Below are 22,316 nucleotides of genomic sequence, written 5' to 3'. Positions count from 1 at the left end.
GATAAAAATCACTCGAAACGAGAAACGAAGAGTACCTTCGAATCAGCGACGTGTACGTGTCGTCGCATAAATATCCGATGCGATACAGGATTATATAAATCATGCCCCACTTTTTTCCGTTAATTATACTCTCTGGACACAATAATACGCTGGTCTCTCTGATGGATGGGATGAAACGCAATTTTCCGTGCTCGTTTACGGAACGCGAAATTATCAGGATTTCGCATCTGGCGAGTTACCGTAACTCGTAGGGCTGGTTGTTTCGATTCAAAGGCTTCGAGTGTCACGTGTCATAGAGGAGGTAATTTCCAATGATCGGAACGAAATTTTTCCAGGCTCAGCGATGATATCAGTCGGGCGAGCGGCACTGTAATTAAGCGCGGCAATTCCAGGGGAGTGAATCGTTAACGGCAGGCTCGGTTGTCCGTCGACGGTGTTCGTCGCGCATATTTCAAAGCGCAATTTACGGGCTGCGGAGCTGTTAGAGCAGCGCGCAGAAGCGGCAATCGAGCCCTATTTAAATTGTATGAAGGGCCACTTGTCTCGCGGCCGATCCAATTAGATCTTCTAGCCAGTGGGAATTATGGGACCTCTGGCTGCTCGCTCTGGGTCATTGGGGTTCGATCTGCCCGTGGGCGCTTCTAATTGGCCGCGTTCGACTCGCACCCCCTTCTAATTCGGACTCGAGACGCATCGATCCGAGCTGCTCCTACGGGTTATTAAAACTGATACGAAAGAGCCTTCCACGGCGACGTAACGTCGAGAATGTACGAGCTGGAATCGACTCTACTCGGATAGCCGATCGATCGTCACCGCGACGGCCCAATTTCCCTGATAATCTCTAAATACCGCAATCGCTGCGGCGGGAAAGGAGAAACTTTCGCAAAAAAAGAAAAAAAAACGGAGTACAGAGAGCCGTGCTCTAAAAGTCGAGTGGACGCGTGCAGTCTGATACAGGGCACGCGAAACTGTCCGGGAATTAGTTTCGCCAGCTCCGCGAAAGTTGGCAAACGTTTTTACCCCGCAGCTTAATATCGTCGTCGAGCCAGCGCACGGCGCATCGGGGACCCCTTCGTTCTGTTTTTTCGTCGTGAAAAATGAAAATTTCACCGGGGCCGCGATCGAACTCCGTCCGCGGGGTGAGAAACTTTTCGCCTCTGTGACGTCTCATCGCGGAGCTTCCGGTTATTTGCTTAATAAAGTGGAAACCGTTGGACCCGGTGTAAAGAGAACGAGCGAGTCCTCGTTTCGTTTCGTTTCGCCCTCTCTTTCTCCTCCTTTCGTATTTCCTGGATACGTCTTGAAAAATTTTGTCGTTGTCTAAACCGAACGAGACTCCTCCTGGGATTCGATTAATCATTCGTTTCAAGTGTGCAGAGAGTGTAAACCGCGTAAATGAAATTGAGTTACTCCGAGTTTGTGTAAATCAAACAGTGGAGGCGTCGCGGGGGTTGGTTCGAGAGCAGTTTCAGCTGGATGTAGGCCAGCCTGACCTTTCGTTCGATTATCAGAGGTATGAGATATTCAATTTCCGGTAATAAGAAGGCGGATCGAGAAGTCTAATGGAGGTTTTGCTTCATCTAAATGTAAATTACGCGATAGATCCTTATTGAAACGGTGCCGGTCCATAGGGGATGCTGAATTGTCCTCTCTCATTAAGCGAAAGCAATTAGGTACGCGGGAGAGTAAAATGTTTAAACATCGTCGGGGTTCGAAAAGTATTTGCCGCCCCGATGGTCGATTAAGTTAACACTTTTACAGGGCTTAAACGTAATTGTCATTTTTTCCCTCAAACGACTCGCCTAACCGAATTACCAGGGCGAGCACGGAGGGAACGAATTGATGGGGGAGGGGACAGAGCAAAAGTTAATACGTTTTATCGTAATAATTCACGTGACTCGACCACTGTCGCGGCCAATTCTAAAAACGTTAATATCCTCGTTTAATTCCGGCTTATGAATTCCAGCGCATCATTATGCGGCCATTGTCTGCCCTTTGTTTCGTATTCGTACAGAAACGGCAGCTTCCAGTTTCGTTCCCGCGAACCTCGTTTCACCTCGTATCGCGGAATCGCTGCGCTGGGACCTGGCGATTTGCTAGATTAGAGAAACTCCGAGGAGGCCCCTGATAAGTGGCGCACTTCCCCCGTCTAACCGCGTCTCGCGTTTTCGTTCTCCTTTTTACGAAATAACCACCGTGAACGATGGCGGAGCCGCGGTACAGATTAACTCGAGTATCGCGCTACCCTTCCCCATTTTATCCTACGTTCGAGGATATAATAAAATAATAACGTTTTACCCTTTTTCCTTTTCACCATGAAACGTAAATTGTTTCGCTGCCGCTTATTTTACGTCTGTTCGCGAAACGTTCGACCAATTATTATCCCCGTCGCAGAAAATTCCATTTCACCCCCGCAGAAGGGGGTTGATAAGCATAATGAACGCGTAAATAATTGATGCTACGACCAGCGAGAGAGAAATCGCGTTTTAGTTGTTCGTCAATCGAGCATTTATTCAAACGTTTAGTTTATTCGTTTGTCGATCGATCGAGATGCGTCCACTCTTCTCGCTCACGGTCGAGCACGATTCGATTTTGAACATCGAGAATAGGCATTCGCGCGATTAGACAGGCGCGACACTGTCGATTAACTATCAATACGCGTGACGTTGGAACAAAAATCCGGACGATTTACAGAGAGCGTGATCGAGAGCGCAGAACAAACGACTGCTAATGGAATCGAGGCGGAGAGAAGGATCGGAATAAAGTGAATGGAATAAATAACTGATCGAGTTACGGGCAGAATGTGCATTCGCGCTAAATAGAAGCACCGGAAAGGATCGAAACACAACTGGAACTCCCTTGTGTATACGTAATACTTGGTTCGTTAATGCTTTCAAAACTTTCGCCTCCTCTTTCACCCCGTACTTTCGCTTCGAACTCTCGAAACTTTCTCGCCGGGCAACGTTCACCCTTAAGAGGATTTATTCTCGCACACGTACGGCTGCAGTGCATCCACGTGTGCATCCGCGCGCACAGTTCCACGATCCGCGCTTTCAAAATACCCCTCGATACGAGCTCTCGTCCATCGTTGACAGAATTCAATGATAATTTCGACAAACTGAGACATCGATGAATTAGAAAGTTAGAATAACTGTTTCGCTTTTAAGCAGACACGAGCAGAGTATTAAGGTGGCTGTGTGATCGTCGTGCCACTCTGCTGTAGCAATCGGTATCGAATCGCTCGGTTCACTTTCGAGAGTGTCGACAATTCGAACGACACGGAACAGTGTCGCGTGTCACCTGAAGGGAAGCAATAATGGCTTTTTACCGGCGCAATTGACCGGATTTCGTTTTTGTTTCAGTGCAACCGACATACGTACGTGTCATCGATCAGAACGCGAAGAAAACGTTAAGCACCGGCGCCACTTTAGGACCTATAAACGAAGGTTCGTCGATTTCCTTGTACTGCGAGAGCGGTAAAGGGAAACCAGTGCCTACGGTCGAGTGGTTTAAAGGCGACCAGCTATTGGAAGGTAAGATTTACGAGCGTTTACCTTGCCATTCTCGTTGCTACGCGATATCTCATCTGTCCTCGATGCTTTCTCAACGCGATCACCGTAGAGAAAGAATTCGCAAATATATTTTTTACATCCCCTTTACACCCCTGTTAAAGCTAAATAAATCGAAGAAAAAATATCTCTTAAAATACTAGCAACATCCAAACTCCAAAGGAAGCTGTCCATTCTCGATCGAACCAATGCCAACCCGTCTACCAGAAACACGATTAAACATTCGCCACGCGTCCCGTCACGACACCAGCAAACATTCCACCGCCCCAGTCCATTTACAAGCGAATCACACTTTACATCCAGCCCAACGCAAGCTCGCAGCGTCGCGACACCAAATTCTAATCTCGGGATCATTGGTCCGAAGTCTCGATCCGTGAAACACGATTCCTCCGCGACAGTAATCCTACTGGTCGAACAGCGATCCACCCTGAAAATTGGACGAACCGCGCGACGGGATAATTCACGTGTAACTTTGAATTCAACCATTTTTTTCAGCGACCACTCGACGTTACGTACGCCATTATGCCCGCGATCGCGAGAACGCTCGCCTCGATGGCGTTTCCACCCCGCTCGCGAAGGATTAAGTCCTAAAGCTTTCCGCGGCACCGGTAAACCGGATGTATACGTTCATCGCCGCGCCTTATTTCTCCGGGACGCATTATCATTTTTCACGCGAACGTTCCCAGGCCACGAATGGTACCGATGTAACGTTCCACAGGAATGGTAACGTACATCGCTAACAAAAGTCTGGACTTTGTTAATCCCGCGATACCACCTTTATATACGATCCTGTTAACACGTACGAGTGCAGCGTGCAACGGAAATATTTGGGGATCCCAGTTTCACTTCCGCGCGCGGAACGAACGATGCAACAGCCGTGCTATGGCGCACTCCAGAATAGATATTCGAATACGAAATAGCGTAAAGAAAAACCTTCAGTTGCTTCGAAATTCGTACGAGAAGTCGCAGCTCCGTTGGAGGGTTGTAAAGCTGACCGCGCGTCAGCCATGGCCGCCCAGAGGGTTGCCCCTCGGCAACCCCTTTCGCGCGACAGAGGCTCGATCTAAAAACACGTCTAAACGCGTTTGTACGCTTGTGTTTCAGCGTCCAGTTCGACGATAACCGCTGACAACGGGACAGGGAACGGGTCCAGCCTGCTGCAGATGCAAATCACACGCGACGAGCTCGACGCGACTTTCACGTGTAAAGTGAACAGCATAGCGTTGCCAGAGCCCCTCACTGTGGACATCAAATTGGACGTACATGGTAAGTCCCAACGCCGACGCCATTGTCCTCGAAAAGTGAATCGCCGCTGGCGATAAGCGGTCCTTTCTCTTTTCTTTTTATCGACGCCTCGATCGAGCTGGGAGAGCCGAAATAATCCTGGCGAACTTGAACCTCCTCGAGTGTTCGTTTATCTGGACATCGCGTCGATACCTCTCGCCCCGTCGAGTTTCGAGGCAAAAAGAGCCAGCCCCCCGTAGAGACGGAGAACGAGCCCGTTTTCGATGGTTTTTGCGCGCTCGTTCGACTGTTTCGAGTGAAATTCAAGCCCCCTTTGAGAGATAGAATCGCCCTACAAGGCTTCCAGTTCCGTTTATTTCTCTCTCGTGATTTTTAAACTGACGCGATCAACGGTGCGCGGACAGCGTGATTTTTCGAGTGGCTCGATCGACTTGTGGCGGTGCTAAAGGATCTTGTAGACGGCCAGACGATGGAAACAGCCTTCTGTAAAAGCTGATATAATAGTCTGCAACGCGCGATATTACGGATAATCATAAACCGTTGTAATGGTAAGAGTTCGACTGTTATTTAACGTTTACGGGCACGCGTAACGGTGAGTATACGAGTCGTTACTATAATAGCTACGCCCGTGGAACACGGTTTTATCGCCTGTCGTTGGGTTCACCGGAAACGTGTACATTAATGACGAGTTCGACGACTAATAACGAAACTCGCCAGCGCGTTTTATTCGATGCACCTTGAACACTGCACACGTGCCACGAACAAAATCGCGATTATGAATTAATGGAAATTCCAGCGGAAAGTTTCGAAAAGTTAACCATGATCTATGAATCGCGAACGAGAATCAAAGGGAATCCACCGTCGGAACATTATCATCTCTGCCCTTAATCGTAAATCACAACGGGTCGTGGCCAGCGGAAAGCAACGTCCTTTTCTCGCCAAGCCTCGCAGCGTTCGTTGCAATTAAAGCTGGTCAAAATTCGCGTCTTCTGTAAACGTCGAATTTCTCTGGATTCTTTAATTCCTACCCTCGCCTCGTCGCTCGACGCTGCGATTAAATGCAAGTATTTTGCTCGAAAATGTTTCCTTCTTTCACCGTCTTAATAGACTCGTGAAAAATGACGCAGCTTCCTAATGAATTTCATTCAGAGAACAGCTTCCCTTGATGCGATTCTGGCCAATTTATTTCCGTCGGTTCCACCCAGCCCCCGGATCCCATCCGTTTCGATCCGCGTCTTCCGCTGCAACTCGGTTTAATTTCTTTCGGACACGTCCCTCTCGCTCGAGTAATTATCGCGCCGTCGTAAAAATGATCGCAGCCAATTAAGAGATACACAGAACCCTCTCGCAACGATTGATTTACTCGAAATGGACCCGTCGCGGCTCGTAAACGCACCCATCGATCCGACTGGGACGCCCTCCCGCTCGAGCGTCCACTCGAATTCGTCCCTCCGTCCTGTCGTTTCCATCGGGAACCACTTAACCTGCCGTAAGTTTGCATTAAAGATATTCATCTTTAATTTCAGTGAAAGAGAAGATCACAGTCGAGACAATACGTATCTTATCCGGGTATCAGCGTAATGTACAACATCGCAGGGTCAATATTAAGTATGGATCACTGTAGACCAGCGAGGAACGTCTGATCGGTATCGGGCCATAACTACTCGACTATGGTCGTCCAATATGTGCCTATGTGATTTAGGATGGTTATCGATGCTAATGCGAACCTAACGCTATACACCTTGCCAAATGCCATAGCGTTACCCCAACCAGACTACCTTTTTTATCCATCTCGCGGGTGTTAAGCGACAATTCTTTATTTAAATACCCACCGTTCCGCAGCTGTATCGTTGATACCATTCTCACGGAGGAACGATCCAGTAATATCCGGGGGCTGGATCGATCGGGCAATGCTCCGTGGCTCGAAGTCGCTGGCAGATACGATCAAACACGATCGAGATTAAGGAACGAGGAATCATGAACGGCGGCGTGGATCAGGATAAGTTATCGCGGACGCTTGATACACGTTCCTCGCGTGCCGCGCCGCGAAACAAATCGCGGCCCTCCGCCATCGCGGGTGCCAGGCGTCGGGTTAACGTCGTCGATCCGAAAAAGTTCCGCCGTTCTATCCGCGAAACGACGGAATAAAGCATGAGAGCCCGGTAACGGCGACCGGAGTAAGAATTAAAGTTGCAGAAGGTACGTACAGCCCTCTCGGGCGTCTCATCGTTTCCTCGTCGGATTCGAACAACGTTATCGAGGGGGCGAAAGAACTTGATGATTTATGGTGGCATTAGGGAGGTTTTTCAAGCAGTTCTTAAGAGGCAGAGAGAGAGAGAGAGAGAGAGGCTTGGGCTATTTCATCGCGACGACGATGATGTAGACGCGTCCGACAAACCTGCGAACAGAGGACCGATGGATTCGTTTCGAGGCAGGAAAAAAACGCCAGCTCGACCGATTAATCGCGGTTCTGTATAACGCAGCTTTTACCTTTAGATTCGGACGGGTAAATAATTGATCGATCGACGAGAGTTTTGCTCGTTCGCGCGCGAACGGCAGACCGAGCGCGCCGCCTTAAAGGCAAATAAGTCGGGACTTTGTGAGCCACGGGGAGAGTCGCTCGTGTCCCGGGCAAAAGCAATTCTCCTTTGACAAAGTGTCGGGGGATTATCCTGACGGACAGAACAGCCGGGGCGATGAAAGACTTTGCCGCGACGTATCCGATGTTCGGGTGGAATCACGAATTGTCACGGGACAGCCGCGCGTCTCTCCACCATCTTTGAGGGCAGCCTCCGCTGTCGCTGTCGCGTTGAATATTCCTCCGCGATTAGGTAGACGCGTTCCCTGCCTCGGTATTTGTACGCGGTTAAACGAACATTAACGTGCCAACAGTTCGAGCTTAAATTAGTTTCGAGACGCGGCGTATCGAGGCGATGCGAGTACCTGTGAAACGTTAGAAAATCGTTTTAATCCACGTTCGATGGTACACAGTGCTGCAACGAAGTTTGGTCACGGATTGTTCGATGGAACTTTTTTTCTTCTCGCGACGCAAACGACAGAAAATACAGCTGGTGCGCTTGCAAACGAGTCGGTCGTATATTAAAGCGGATCACGCGCCATTATTATCGCACGATCAACAAACTGAGCCGACAGCAAGTTCCGTATAATTTGGTTAATGATTATTTATTTGTTCGCTAACGAAGAAATAATATTACATCGGGTAACAGCGAGGGGGTAGAGAAGAGGGGGCGCGGCGAAAGGGATGCGCGAGTCCGTTTAATAATCGCTTCCAATTATACCGCGCGACGTGTGTAATTAACGATGTAATATTTAAATTACTTCGAGTTTAATTAACACTATCGGCGTATGCATAATTTAACGGGAGCGATCGCTGAAAAACCGGCCCCGCTGCGTGGCCGTTTTTCCGCCCTGTAATTTCGTCGGGTCTCAGCGCGCGCCTATTATTCAGCCGCGATATATTTGCGGCCAACCCTCGAAGGCGCGGAGAACGAGCCTATTAACAAACATTTGATTTGCGTTTGGCCGCGCGAGTAAAATTTGCAATTTTAACCAGGCGAACTTTTTTCGCATCGCGACTCGCAGCGGGGCGAAGGCTACGTACGTTCGCGTACGAGCGGACTAGGGGAACGGCTCCGAGCGAATTCGATTATCACGCGTTTAGCAGTGCTACCAGGTAGACGCGGACGGAATTTACAAAACATCCAGCGCCGCGGTAGCGACACGCTGTTTCCATGCAAACTGCTCGCGGCAATTTTCATACGGCCACCAGCACGGGCGGTCGCGTTTATACGGCCGCGATTGCCTATAAATTACTCAAGATTACTAAGCGGCGTGCCACACGAATCGGCTTCCCCGTGGCTTTAATCGCCCGCGAATAATGACCATTTTTATCCGGGATTCAATGGGACGCGCCCCGCCGCCATTATCGAACGCATCAATAACCATCTACACTTTTTGCGCCGTCCCCGCGTCCCGATCCCCGCGCCTAATCGCTGCTTCTGACTAATCCGATATCCGAACGAGCGCTGTTTCCTTTTTTTTTCACCCCTTCCCCCTCAATCGTTCGCTCGCGAGCCTCCAGTGAATTATTCCGATTCGATCGGAGAAATAATTCTTCTCCCCCGTCCGAGAGTTAGGAATCCGCGATTACGGGTAGCCCGTAACGAGGCACGCGAAACGATTCGATCAGTCGATCGGTGGTATCGACAGTCGCGACGCGTACCCTTTTACGCGGCTGAGGTCCTTCGATCGAGGCATTAAGGGATTAAAACTCTCCCGCGCGAGGCTCGATCACCGACGAGACCGTATTTTCTCCTTAAAATCGTGCTCTCCGCGTGCATCAGAAAAATCCTGCGAGCGATCCGTGGAACAGCTCCAACGGTATTGCACCCTGGCGTAGACTGGCAAAAATTCCAGCCGCGTCGTCGCGAGGAAATCTCTATCCGAGAGATAAACGAGTCGACGGGCGCGAAACAACCACCGGTTCGAGTGTGTCCGCGTTCCATCGAACTCGATAAAGGCGGCCTGGTTCACCGGGGCGTGCACGTTCCGCCGTCGAAACTTCCCACTTTTACCCGATATCCAAGGAGGCGCCTATAGGAGAACCGCGAATAAATCGATTAAGTAAGCCGCTTTTAACGACTTGCCGTGGATTTAAAGTCGAACCGTCGCCGCCCCCACGAGGGATGTCTGCGAGAAGTCTCTCAGCTGTAGTCGGAAGGCAGTCGAAGTCGAAGGCGTCGAAAAAACCAGCGAGGCACCTTCGAGGGTAGGGCGCGAGAGTTCGCAGACAGGTCGCCTCTTGGGGTGGCGAACAAGGGCCGAAAATCGCATTCTCCCGCCCCACGAACTTGAAAACCTCCGTTCGAGCGCCGTTTGCCAGTCTGCCAACTCTCTTGCGCGTTCGCTGGCCGTTTGAAAAATCTTCGCGATGAGGGGAGGGGAGGAAAAAATCGCTGGGGATAATTGATTGGGGTGCAAACAGTTCCGCGAGGGCGGTGGGAGTGATCGATCGAGGGGTGTCGACCGGGTGGCGGGAGCGAGAGGGTGAAAGTTCGAGCCGATGGTTGGGGGCGGAAATCTGTCCACGCTTGGATGGTTCCGTAGTCTTGAAGTTTGAAGGGTGGAGATGTTAATTTGCCGAGTTGATGGAGGAGTAGCTTCTCAGCCTCGGATGCTCAGGAGTTGCGGGAGAGCTGGTTGCGAACTGGCGCGAACGAAGCGTGGAAAATCGGGGGTGTATCGAGCAGGTTAATTGGTTATTGTTGAAGGAAACATTTAGAATTACTGTGCAATTATGAACGAGTTACTTACTCCTTTTCTAAATCACTTTCGCTTGCCTCGATCTCCAGAAAAATCGTATTTACCCCATTACTCCTCGAAAACCGCGCGACCACCAAAGTCCGCTCGCGAACGTTCCCGCGACTTAAGTTGACCCTCGTGGAAGCATGGTGGGACGATGCGACTCGTTAAAAATAAGAGCAGAGAAGGAAGTTAACGGCGGGGGACGGATCTCTGTCGTCGTTTTTCTTCCGTTACCGTCGCGAGGCCAAAGGCGGAAGGCATGGAAATCCGCAGGAGGAGCCGGAATGGAAGATAAAGGAGGAGGACCAGAGGAATAGAGGGAACGCGATTCTCGAGGCAAATGCAATCTTCGATATTAGATTCCCTGTTCGCTCTCTATTCCGAATCGAGCGGTCCTTTCTTTCGCGTTCTCCACCCCCTCCGTTAGTCGTTTCGCTGATTGCCCGTTCTCCGGTTTCGCTCGTGAATTATCTCTCCTGGTAACCGTCTCGCGGAAACTTTCCTCGCTGCCGGTTCACGTTGGCTGCGGGAGAGGGGACGCAGCGTCGGACAGAGGAAGGATAAAAGGGTGAAGAGAAGAGGCGGAGGAAGGTGAAAGTTGCGATCCTCGCACGTGAACTTTTTAATGCTCCAGCCGGTACCGGCGCAGGAAGCGACGCGGAGTAGCCGAGGATCTCGCCGGGGCTGCCCGGAAATTGAGCTCGCGCTCGCCTCGCCGGAGGAGAAAAAAGGTCGGATTGAGAAATAGCACGTTTCTGCGACGGTCCCGGTGATTACGGTAAGAGACGGATCCTTTGCCGGTATCCGTCTTCCCCGGACGGCCACGAGAATGGGATGGGTGTTGAAACGAGTCGCTCCTGAAAGAGATTTATTAGCCGGCTGTTTATTTGCGGGGTGTTATTCGACGATTGGTATCAGAGGTCCGCTTTCGAATGAATTTGTTTCGCGGGCAGTTAGACCGACCTCCTTGTTGGTTAATCGTCAAGACAGCACAGGTAGAAACTCGAGGAACGAAATGAAGTTTTAACCCAACCGTTCAGCATTCGAGTCGCTTCACGTGATCGGAAAGTTCGTTAGAATTGAATTGCCAGACATGCGAGATCGCATGTCATCGATCTCGCGCCAGAGGCGAAGCAAAGCGCGCGGCGGTTTACAATGAGTGGAGGAGACGAGATTATCGCTGGTTGTTTGTTACTCGATAATTAGATTAGCGTTAACTACGCTCGAGGCCTAGTCGATTCGTCCTCGACGTTGGTCGCGGAGGGCGAAAAATAGAATGGTTTTTCGAACGAGTTCGGGTGCTCGGAAAATTGCGAGCGACGCGCCATTTCCCGGGGAATTTCGCACTTATTTTCGTAGTTGCCCTTTTTACTAGCCCGTTGGGCGGCGGACGCAACGCGATCCGCAAATTGCCGCGCGTTTTCGTTCGCGGTTCAATTACGCGAACAGCCGCCGGATGACAGGAATCGAGTTTTCCATCTGGAACTTCCTACGGTCGTTTCCCGTCGGCCTAGCGCGCTCGTCGACTTTACCACGGCTTTTCGAAATCCAGCTGGCGATTTTACGATTTATACCCGGGCGCTGGCCGGGTCCGAGCGTAAACGCGCTCAGCCACTTAGAAATTTTACAACTCGCGACGAAAGCTGCTCGTGAACCTCGCACGACGCGCGATATTCCACCGTCTTTTGTTTACCATTTTTCATTTTATTCCGCGCCGCCGTGGGGGATGGGTAATGGGGCCGCGTGGCTTACGGTGATGTTTGAGAGCTGGAATTAGGTTCTCCGCGCGCTACGAAAAATATACGGGGTCGAGGCCCCTATGGAGAGTCTTAAGGGTCGATTCTTTCGAGGCGAGGTAAGACGAAATTACGTTCGAAGCGACGGATTCTGCAGCTACTTGTCGCATTATTCTACGATAGAAAACGATTCCAATGATACGACGAATTGCTTGCGAGAAACCGCGAGAAGAAGTCGCGTGCTACGCGTTAAGAATGTAGCAATATTCCCGGAAGAGGAATCCTCGAACCTGCCAATCCGTTGTCGTTCATTCGAATGCGCGTATAATTCCGGCTTTGGTAATAAAACGTTTTCGCTTCGAGGGGATTACAACGAGAAATTGTTCGCGTCTGGGCGCGCTGTCAGACCGTGGTGGACGAATAAAATGCAAACAGAGAAGCGGCGGGCCGTTTAATCGAGCCGAGGGGAAAAAGAAAACGTCGCTGGAAGGAAAAACGAAGCGGACACTCGTAGCCGATATCATACGCGGAAATAAAATGTGCCCGCACGCCGATTGATTCGTTTATTGAACAACCGTCCGCCGCAGACTACGCTCCCTCCAATTATCCGATACGTCGTTTCGATCCGATGCTCGATCCCTCTCGACGATTGCGGCGAGCAATCCACGCGTACGTTCGAATTATATTTCAATCTTCGCCATGCGCCGTTACGACGCCATAGGAAGTTTCCACACGGCGCAAACTTGTGGCACGCGTTGCAACAGAAACGCACGCGAATTTCGAAACCGTACGTTACCCAAAATACGAGTGCGTCGAGACGAGCGCGTTCAATGGCGATTTAACGCATGGAACAGGAGTTTCGATGAACATAGCGTAAGCAGAACGAGCATCGAGGGAGAGTCCCAGAGAGAAAATTCAGTCGAGAGGAACTACTTTCACAGAGGGAAACTTGATTCTTCTACCCACGTAGGTGGTACGCAATTCGTAATTCAAAAATTCTGAGAATTCGCACCTTTTTCTAATTCGACGCATCGATTCACCGTTTAATCAGCTAAGAGAAATACCTTGGTTATCGACGATAAGTCAAGAGATCGAGGAATCGAACTCGCGCCCCTTTAATAATCCGCTCGAAGGGGGTGGAAGGTGTCGGGAAAAGGGCGGGGTCCAACGAAAAGAATGAAAATCTCCGTGAGACGGGCGAGATTCCCTCGAAATTCCTGATGCAACTTGACTTTCTGATTCTCCGGCATCCACCGTCCGGCCATCGAGCCTCCGCCCTCTTTATTCAACCCCGTAGCCGCGCGTCTCGATCTTCTCGCGCCTCGCCTCGCCTCGCCGCTCGCTACGCTTTTATATTATTCTTATAGGGGATGCGAGATGCAGACAGCGGCTTGGATATTGCATTAGATCGTCTACGCTATGGGTAGGTTACAGACGGACCGTGTGTACAGGTGAACGCGTGTACAGGTGAACGCGTCCACACTGGCGCACGCGTAACAAACACGGGGAACGTGTCATGAATCAGTTGCGGTTTACCCCTCCGTTCCGCCCTCGGATGAAAAAGGGTGACGGGTAAATGTTGCATTACTGTCAAGTCGCTGTAACAAGATAATTGGATTCTCTGAATAATGCGGCAGCCCGTCGTTGGTTCACTTTCGTCGCGTCCGCCACCCTCTCCTTCTGTCTATGATATACACCCTTCGTTCGAGTGGGATTTAAATAATTCGGAAAATCGGATATTGCGCCGTTTTGATGAATGGCCCGCGCGCGTCGCGCGCGGAGACACCAAGGGCTTTGAAACTTTCAATAGAGAGGAGTGATAACGTCGTGAGGAGATATTTAGTGCGAAGGCGGGTCCACGAGAACTGTCGAAATATATTTTACGCGCTCGCACCACCACCACACTCCCTCCTCTGTCTCTTCTCGAAGGAAATTTCTGCTGGTATCGAAGAAACGTATCTTCGAGCCGGTTACCGTTTCGTACAACTTCGAGGCTCGCTCGCAGACTGTTTGAAATATTTAAAGGAGATTCTATCGTTTTCAGTGCGACCGCTGAAGATGAATCTGGACGGGGTGGTAGGGCACGTGGTGCAGGGGACCAAGATCTTGCTCCAGTGCACCGTGCGAGCGGCCAGACCAGCGGCTAACGTCACCTGGCAGAATGGCACCGATTACTTGGACGACACCAGCGACAGGTTCGAGATGTTCGAGACGAAGGTGCAAGAGAACGTGAGTATTCACTCGTGAATCTTTTAACTGTACGATCTGCTTGGTAATTTCCACTGCGGATGCTTTTGATTACATCTTTGAACTGTGCGCGAAGTTAACGAGACGAAAAACGAGAAACTACGAAGCTTGGAATTCCTATGAGCGATTTCAAGGGGTATCGTGAACCGATCGTGCTGCAGACGAGAGCTAAGTTGCTTCTCGATAAACTTGATTGCTCATTCGGTTATCTAGCTGTCGGGAAATTTCACGTTTAATCGAAACCGAGTCACCTCATCCAGACGTCAACCGGGGCTGCATATTTTAAGCAACAAAGTGCCGCGCACTCGCTGCAGGGGACGTCAAGTCGGCTCGCGCAGCTAGTTCACGAACAATAAACTACTTTGCCCGGGCGAATAAACAGAATTCGCAGTTGGTAATACTTGGAGCGAGAAAGCAATTATTCAAATGGGGTGCCAAGTTTTCCGTATACTTCGCCGGTGAGTTTCGGCCCGCGATTTCTTCGGATCGTCCGCTCCCTATTAATTCGATTAGCCGCGACGTTCGCGTCGCTCATCGCGGACTCGCGGAAATTCGCGGCTGCACCCGAAAAACACGCCGCCTCGACGCTCGACGCCTATTTCCGCCGTCTAGCATCGCTCGAATTACGTTTCGAGGAACCAAACTCGGACCGAGAATCGATAGGAAATTCGACGGGGCGGAAAAGAAGAATAAAGGGCGAGAGAAACCGATTTGCGGTATCGAAAATAACCTCGAGATGCTCGACGCGCACGCGAGCACCCACGGAACGATGTTTTAACCGTGAAATACGGCCGATTCGATTTTCCACCGGTCGGCGGCCGCTGATTCCCGTCGCGTTCGAATTTAGCGATTCGCTGATCGATACAACCGGTTGCCACGATCGTGTCATTACGATTAGAGATTTGTAATTTTGGCGCCACGCGTTTTGCGTGCACCCGCGACATCGCCATTAGCGTTGTTTACCGTGCAGTTGATTATGGCGCCGGTGTAGCGGACAGAATTTGCATAGAACCATAGTAATCGCGTGCCGCGAATGCTTTCCGATATAGGGTATCCTCGCGTCCGTGTATTACACGCGTGACATTAACGAAACGAGAAACGAGGAAGAATGGCGAAGATACGACGTCTCCGCGTGCAATTATCGAGGGGCACAGCGGTCAGATCGCGCGTCAAACGCGAGTCGAGCGATTTTACGTGCAACGTTCGCGTGTGCACGAGATTAAGTGCATCTGCATGGACACCTCGATCCGCTGGCTCGCTCCTCCTGTCCGTCTTCGATGTATCCGCGAATTTATGGACCAGAAGGTGCAAGCAATTCGTCTTCTCCCGTCTAGAGTGCATGTAAAGGTGTTGAACAAGGGGAGTGGCTGATATTTTTCTTTCACCTTCTTACTCCTTTTGCCGGTGGCTTTCTCCGCGATAGAGATGCATCGAGGAAATAGACAATCCTTTTTGCGTCGCTCGACTGATAAAATGAAAACTTCCCCCGTCGGTTTTGTATACAGTCTTATTCTATTCGACGATATCGAGCGCCTTCGAAATTCGTGCGATTCGCGTAACGCAGCCGTCGCGTTCTACACTCTTGCTCGTTTCATCGTTGTCGCTCCCGCTCTCTTCGTTCCCGTTTGTCCCGAGTAATTAACTAGTTCGTTAATACAGGAAGATTCTTATTGGAGTTACCCGGCGCGGAGTTTCTTCTAAAGGAGGTCCTCTTTATAAAGATGTTTGCGATGTTTAAAGGGACGACGGAATCCAAGAAATGAAAGCACGAAAGTTCTTTTTAACGAGCGTTCGGGACAATGCGGGAATCCCGTCGCTGTCGAACTTTCCAGTTGAAAAACCAACAAAAATACCTCCGCACATTATGTTCCGCTGTACACGTTACTGATTAATGTCAATTAAAGCCAGAAATCGAATGTCGCCATTGATATATCCAGTAATAACGGAACACGGGATCAATATTTGCGCAAGTAGCTGACAGCAGAGCAAACTAGTCGACGGTGGAATATCGCGTGCACTTACGACGAAGTTTCGCGAGAATTAATTCGCGTCGTATTGACGCGGACAAACAGAGGTTCGATTTATATTCCGATGGAATTTTTTTCCACCGCGATACGTGTATCGGCAGTGTCGCGTAAAGGATCAGTCGCTGATTGCACGGGCATTGATTAACTCATTGTTCGCGGAGACCCGCGGCGGATCCTTTTCTCGACAAAAGGAAGCGTTTCTCCCCGGTTCGATGGATGGACCGCGGAACAATCGACACGGTCGCGTGAAAAACTGCGAAATAATTGAACCGATGGGCTCGCGAGACCGCTCTACGCCCAGATTGCTTGGTCACTCTCTCATATTTTTCCCTCCCCGCCAGTTCCTTTCCTTTTGTTGTCCCCCGCGTTTGACCAAACAACGAACGCAACTTTCCATTCTCCGTTAACGGTGTGACGTGAAAGCGAGGCTCGTGAATGGATATGAAACTGGTGAAACGGACGGCTCGATTTCGGGTTAGGAATATGCAACCTTCGCGAAGGGATCGATCGGATGCATTAGTCGAATTATTCGCGTCGCGAGCGTCGTGTTTCGTTCGAATGTGAAGAATAGCGAACAGTTTGGAGAAATGATTTCTCTGAACGAATAGGGATCAGCGTTGACAGGTCCACCGGGAACGTACGACAGAATCGACGATCTAATATTTCTTCCCCGCCCTCTCTCTCTTTTTGTCCGCAGCCGGATGGCACGTCAGAAACCATAAGTTATCTGGCTTTCACCGCGTCCGAGTACGACAACGGGAGGACGTTCAAGTGTTACGCTGAGAACTCGGTCACACGCTCGGAGGACATGAAACCGATGAAAGAGTCGACGACGATCGAAGTTTTGTGTAAGTAGCGCGTAATTTCCAGCGCCCCCGTCCCATCTGGACGTCGTAACCCGCGGACAATATATTTCACTCAGCATCGTCCGTAATGGCCGCGTATAAAGTGCTCCCCAAACGAATTTCATGCTTCCTCCCGTTATTATTGACTCTCTCCGGGAGGAAGATGGGCCAAGTATTTGCGAAAGAAATGCAATATGCGTTTCACATTTATTTTTCAAGCCTCCTCGTAAGGGGCTCCCGCGCAAAGACGAAAGTAAAGATGTAAGCAAACACGACGGAACGCCTCCAGTATATATTCGTACACGCTCCAATCTGCTCGCGAACATTGGTTCGAACACCGTTTTAGGGGCTGCGAAAAAGTGCTGAATAATTGCTCGATAAATGAAAACGAGCATCGAAGGTTCTTCCTTAATAAAATACACAGCTACTCGCCCCTCTCTCGCAATTACTTCCTTCTCAAGAAAACAGAACATTCACAGTCACGATGTCTCGCGCTAAATTAAAACGTGACCAAACTATCCAACGATTCCCTCGCTTCGATTAATCAAAACGCCCCGCCAGACGAGGAACTCAAAACGGCCGTGAGATCCACTAATTGCGGCAACAATCTCGCTGGCCAGCCTCGAAACGAAATCAAGTTCTCGCGGCTCTCAATCGCCGTTGCCTCGAGCGAAAGATTCCGCGGTAACAACGCGGGTGAGGACAAGAAGACGGATGGCTCGGTGTTTCCAGTTAGGCACCGACGGATACCAGGGCCAGGCGAGGGGTGTTGGCGGAAGTTTCGTTTCGTAGCCGACGGGGAAACTATCCACGGATTGGAAACGAGAGACTCGCGGGGTCTGGCTGGCGCGTTTCCAACTTTCGACCCACCCCGCCTTTGGACAGGCCACTCTCGCGACTACGTACTTACTTACGGGGGTTTTGTTTTACGCCGTCGCGTTTAAACATATCTTGGAACGCGGACGAGAGACTCCTCCGCGCGCCTTCCGCTTCCCAGCCTGTAGGAGGCGCGTTATTTTCATTCCAGACGGCCCGGGGCCGCGTATTTTCAGAGGTGGACGCGCGCCACCCCTTTTCCACCCCCTGCCGCGCGGTATCGAGCGGCTCCGACACTTTCCTGTCATTTACCGAATACCAGGCATTTCGAACGCGCGTCTGACGATAACGCGAGCAGTAAAATTAGCATCCACGCTTCGCGAGCGTGCACTTCCTCGTTCGTGTCTCCGCGGTTCTCCGTGCCTCGTCAAGAGGATACGAGAGAGACAATTGTCTGGGGACTCGTTTGTACCACGATTCAATCGATTTTTATTCAGTCGATGTTGTGTATCTTTATTTTGATAAACGTATGCAAATTGATCGTATCTACCACGTTAAATGCGCGCTCGCCGCGTTATAAATGGGGCGGTAAATTTCGATTCGCCGCCACCCCCCTTTTTTTTCTTCTTCGCATCCTCCGTCGCGCGTGTATATCGTTCAATTTGGCAGCGTGCTCTGTAACGTCGTATGTCGCAGTTTTCTCTTTTTACGCGACACGTGCTTCGGCATAAAACCTTGCTGAAATAAGATCCCCTCGACGGGGCTTTTTCATACCCGTGCCTGGCGTTTCCGCGTCGTTCGTGATTTTCACAGGGATGCTTTTAATTGAATTATCTATGAATTCTAGTGAAAAGCAAAAAAAAAAAAAAAAAGCGGAAGAAAACACGCGACGATACTAAAAACTAGAGCTGCGCGCCGCATCGTTCGCTCTGGCGCAATTTTATCGAAACGAAACGCGAGATGTTTCAGATTTCAGGCAAATATTTACAAAAAACGTTAAATCGCTCGTCTAATTCCCTAACGTGTTTCTTTGACAGATCCGCCCATAGTCAGAATGAAGCCGGAGAACATCACCGTGAACGAAACCGAAGACTTTATCGTATTTTGCGATTACACGGCTAACCCAGCCACCCTGAAGAAAGTAACATGGTAAGTCTGCCTCCGATTTGTCAACGCTAACGTACGAGACACATTTGTTAGCGTATCGAGTGTACAGCGTACAGCATTTATGGCGCTCGATCGTAACTTTGCAAATAGACTTTGATAAAACGCGCTCGAACGCGAATCGAGTAGAGAAAAAAAAAAAAAAGGCAAGAAGAAAAGGAAGAAAACGTATCACAAATTTATGTTGCCTGTCTTTACCACACGGCCTCGGGAATCACGTGACTCCACGCTTTTCATTCTTCGGATGTTGACACGCGCCTTCCTTCTCGCTCTTGGTCGTGAACGATTTCGCTCGTTTATCAAGCTACCCCTTGGTGGTACCGCTACCAACAAGTTTAGTTCCCTTACGGCGCCTTCGAGCAAGATCGATACCATTGCATTCTTGGTACACAGGAACGAAACGAAAAAAAAAAAAGAGAAGGTGATCCAGAGTAGAGAAAAGATTTGCGAGAGCAATTTAGCCAGCAACAAATTACGATGGAACGCCGTTATTAAAAGTAAAGAAAATTGTTCGACGATGAACCTCGCCGGTGAGCTACCCCCGGAACTTTTCAACGAGATAACGGACCCGTACCTTTATCGAGCGATTTTTATTACCCTCTATTAGCTTTTATTACATTTTACAATTCAGTATTTCGTGCGGGAGGGACGTGATACCCCGCTATCACTCTCGCAGTTACACGAAAAACCGGCGGGTTTCAACCGCCCGATCGGTTTCATTATTCACATTGCGTCGAGAACTTCTGTAAAAACTAAGAGCGCAGAGATACGGCAAAAAATATCCGCGTATCAAACGTATGATAAATCAAAAAGCTGTCCGGGCTAAAAGCAATATTTTTCAACCTTGATCTACATATTCCCACCTAGATACCACCATAAATCTCCCCAGCATCAGTTCTACACGAGAATACAATATATCAATTCGATGCTACGGGATAATTTCCCTTTTTTCTCTCTCTCGATTATCTCTCATCCCCTCCGTCTGTCCCTTCGACCAATTTCTATCCTCTCTAATGATCGCCAATAAACCACAGGTCGATTTTAATTAAATTTCCCCAGCTCACTTTTACATCATCCGAGACGCGCACCTCCGTTCTCGCAACTATTCCGGTTGCACTCGATTTTTGTCACCATAAATTCCATCCGCTGTCCTCGCTCCGTTTTAGCGAGACGTCATCGTCGCGGACCGATCCGGGGGCTGCTCGTCGCCTGGCCGCCATAACCGCGTTCCACGAGGCGCGTTAAGCGACGGTTAAACGCGTTAGCCTAAGAAGCGTCAGGAGGCATCCCCGTCGAGGGGCATTCCAAGCCCCTCGAGAAGTTTATCGAGGGTGTACACAGTGGCTCGCGCGAGTTTATAGCGGCCTCGACCGATCACGGCTAACTGCGTTATAAAAGGGGACCAAGTATTGCCGGAAGTTAATGCTCGAACGGCGAGGATTGGATCGAGTTTTGGCCCGACGCGGATTCTTCGCGGAGAGCAAAACGAAGGGGCCATTTCATGGATTTCCAGCGCGTTACCGGGTTTTCGTCTACAAAGGACGTCGAAAGGAACCGATTCTCGATTAAGCAGCCGCTGGATTCGTTCCAATCGACAGCAATAATATCGACGGTATTCGAAAACCAATCGAGACGAAGGATTAAAAGGCTCGCGATCGATATTTTATCTCTGTCATTAGTTAGTTTGTACGATTACGCTGTGCAGCAGCAGAAATTTCGCTAACTCGCTGTACGAGAGTGTTTTTTGTAACAGCGCGTCGCAGGGGGTGAAAGTACTCGGAGGGATGTAAAGTATCCGCGCAGCGGGTCCGACAGCGGCACTCGAAACGTCAAAATAAAATGGCACGAATCTATCCGGATGATTTATCATATTCCTCCGCGGCGCGCTCTAAAAACCATATTTCACGGTGATGCATGTAATGGCGCGTGTGAACTCGTGTTCGCGGGAAAGAAAGACAGGGAGCGGCAGCGAGCGAGGGGGCGAGTTTCGATCGCGGCCGTCGGTTTTACGAGGCGAACACCACGGCAAGAAATAGCTGGCACGCGGCGCGATAAAAATCCAGCGAACGCGATGCGATTAGCGGTTAAAAACGCGGTAATTACGAGGAGAACGAGGCGCGTTGATGGCGAGTCGTCCCGTTCGATGGCTTGCTTTACGCTCGACGTCGACGTCCGCGAATCGCTCGTTAAACGAGCGCGAATCGTCGCGATACCGCGAGAGAGGTGAACTATTTTTTGCAGATCGCGAAAAAAACGGGCATTTCCCCCAGGTATTTTTCTCTCCCGTGTTATCCGTCGATGCGTGCATCCTGCATTAAAAATTGCGTAGCTTGCCACGTGGCTGGAGGAATGCGATAAAAAGGGTACAAATGTTCAACCTGTTCCAGGGTTTCGAAAACACGCTGCACCCCTCTCCTTTCGACGGTGAATGAAAATGTTTTCGAAACGAACATGTTTCACCTATCATCGTCGACGTACATATTTTTGCAGCGCCGTTCCGCGGCGTTTAAAAAATATTGAAAATCCGATTGACGCATCCCGTTTGTTGTTTCGCCCCGCTGATTTTTACGGAATTAAATGCCCATGGGCATAAAGTCCGCTCGCTTTGTAACGCGTTATTGCGTTACGCTCGTGTCACGCGCGCCTCTCCGAAAACTCGAGAGCTGTTTTTATTCGCGTAATTACCCAGCGATCGAGCCGAAAGGAGGCAGAGTTCCGCCTCGATCGTTTGACCGTCCGCCGCGTAACGGGGGGACAAATTGAATCGATATCGCGCGCATCGATCGACGCTCTATTGATCGTGCGTTTTACTCACTTGTTCAGGTACCGAGACGACGAGGAATTAACTTTGAACAACGACCACTACGAGGGTGGTATCACGGAGCAAACGGCCCTCACCGTGAAAAACGCTACGCCCACCGACATGGGCTCCTACAAGTGCGTAATTGAAAACAACGTTGGCGCCTCCACTTCCGAGGACTTTGTCGACGTCTCCGTGCTGTGTAAGTACTCGAAACAGGTTTCAGGATTTTTAATTCGCTCATCATTCGACCATCCCCTTTAGCCGTCGAATCGAAAGGAAACAGAATCAATATCGAAGATACACCAGTGAAACAGTTCCGTTTCGTTTCACATTACGGCTATTTATCACGTTTCATTCCGGTAAACGATATTTATGCGGCCCATAAATCCTCGCGACCACCGTTTTAAAACCAATGCCGCAACGTACCTTGTTACTCGCGTTTTCCTTTTCGCTGTCCAACATAATCCGTCCATTTTGATCGTTAGCTTTGCACGTTATTTCTACGAATACTCAATTATGGTAGTTTACGAGACGCGCGA

The 22,316-nt window shown here is 50.0% G+C and overlaps 1 protein-coding gene across 24 annotated transcripts in view; it reads left to right on the top strand.

Moving 5' to 3' along the window:
- Nrm (neuromusculin) overlaps positions 1 to 22,316 on the top strand; it is a 252,302-nt gene that overhangs the window by 182,626 nt on the left and 47,360 nt on the right. For all 24 annotated transcript variants that reach the window (XR_013102624.1, XR_013102617.1, XR_013102619.1 and 21 more), the window contains exons 4-9: positions 3,363 to 3,533; positions 4,674 to 4,835; positions 13,920 to 14,104; positions 16,847 to 16,997; positions 18,848 to 18,959; positions 21,798 to 21,976. Coding sequence is in view for 15 of the 24 variants with exons in the window: in XM_076906501.1 (XP_076762616.1) it covers positions 3,363 to 3,533; positions 4,674 to 4,835; positions 13,920 to 14,104; positions 16,847 to 16,997; positions 18,848 to 18,959; positions 21,798 to 21,976 (960 nt within the window). In the remaining 9 variants the exon portion in view is untranslated. The remainder of the gene's footprint in view (positions 1 to 3,362; positions 3,534 to 4,673; positions 4,836 to 13,919; positions 14,105 to 16,846; positions 16,998 to 18,847; positions 18,960 to 21,797; positions 21,977 to 22,316) is intronic.

The sequence above is a fragment of the Xylocopa sonorina genome, chromosome 13 (assembly GCF_050948175.1).
Source record: "Xylocopa sonorina isolate GNS202 chromosome 13, iyXylSono1_principal, whole genome shotgun sequence".
NCBI lineage: Eukaryota > Metazoa > Arthropoda > Insecta > Hymenoptera > Apidae > Xylocopa > Xylocopa sonorina.
This window is presented reverse-complemented; position numbering and strand designations above follow the sequence as displayed.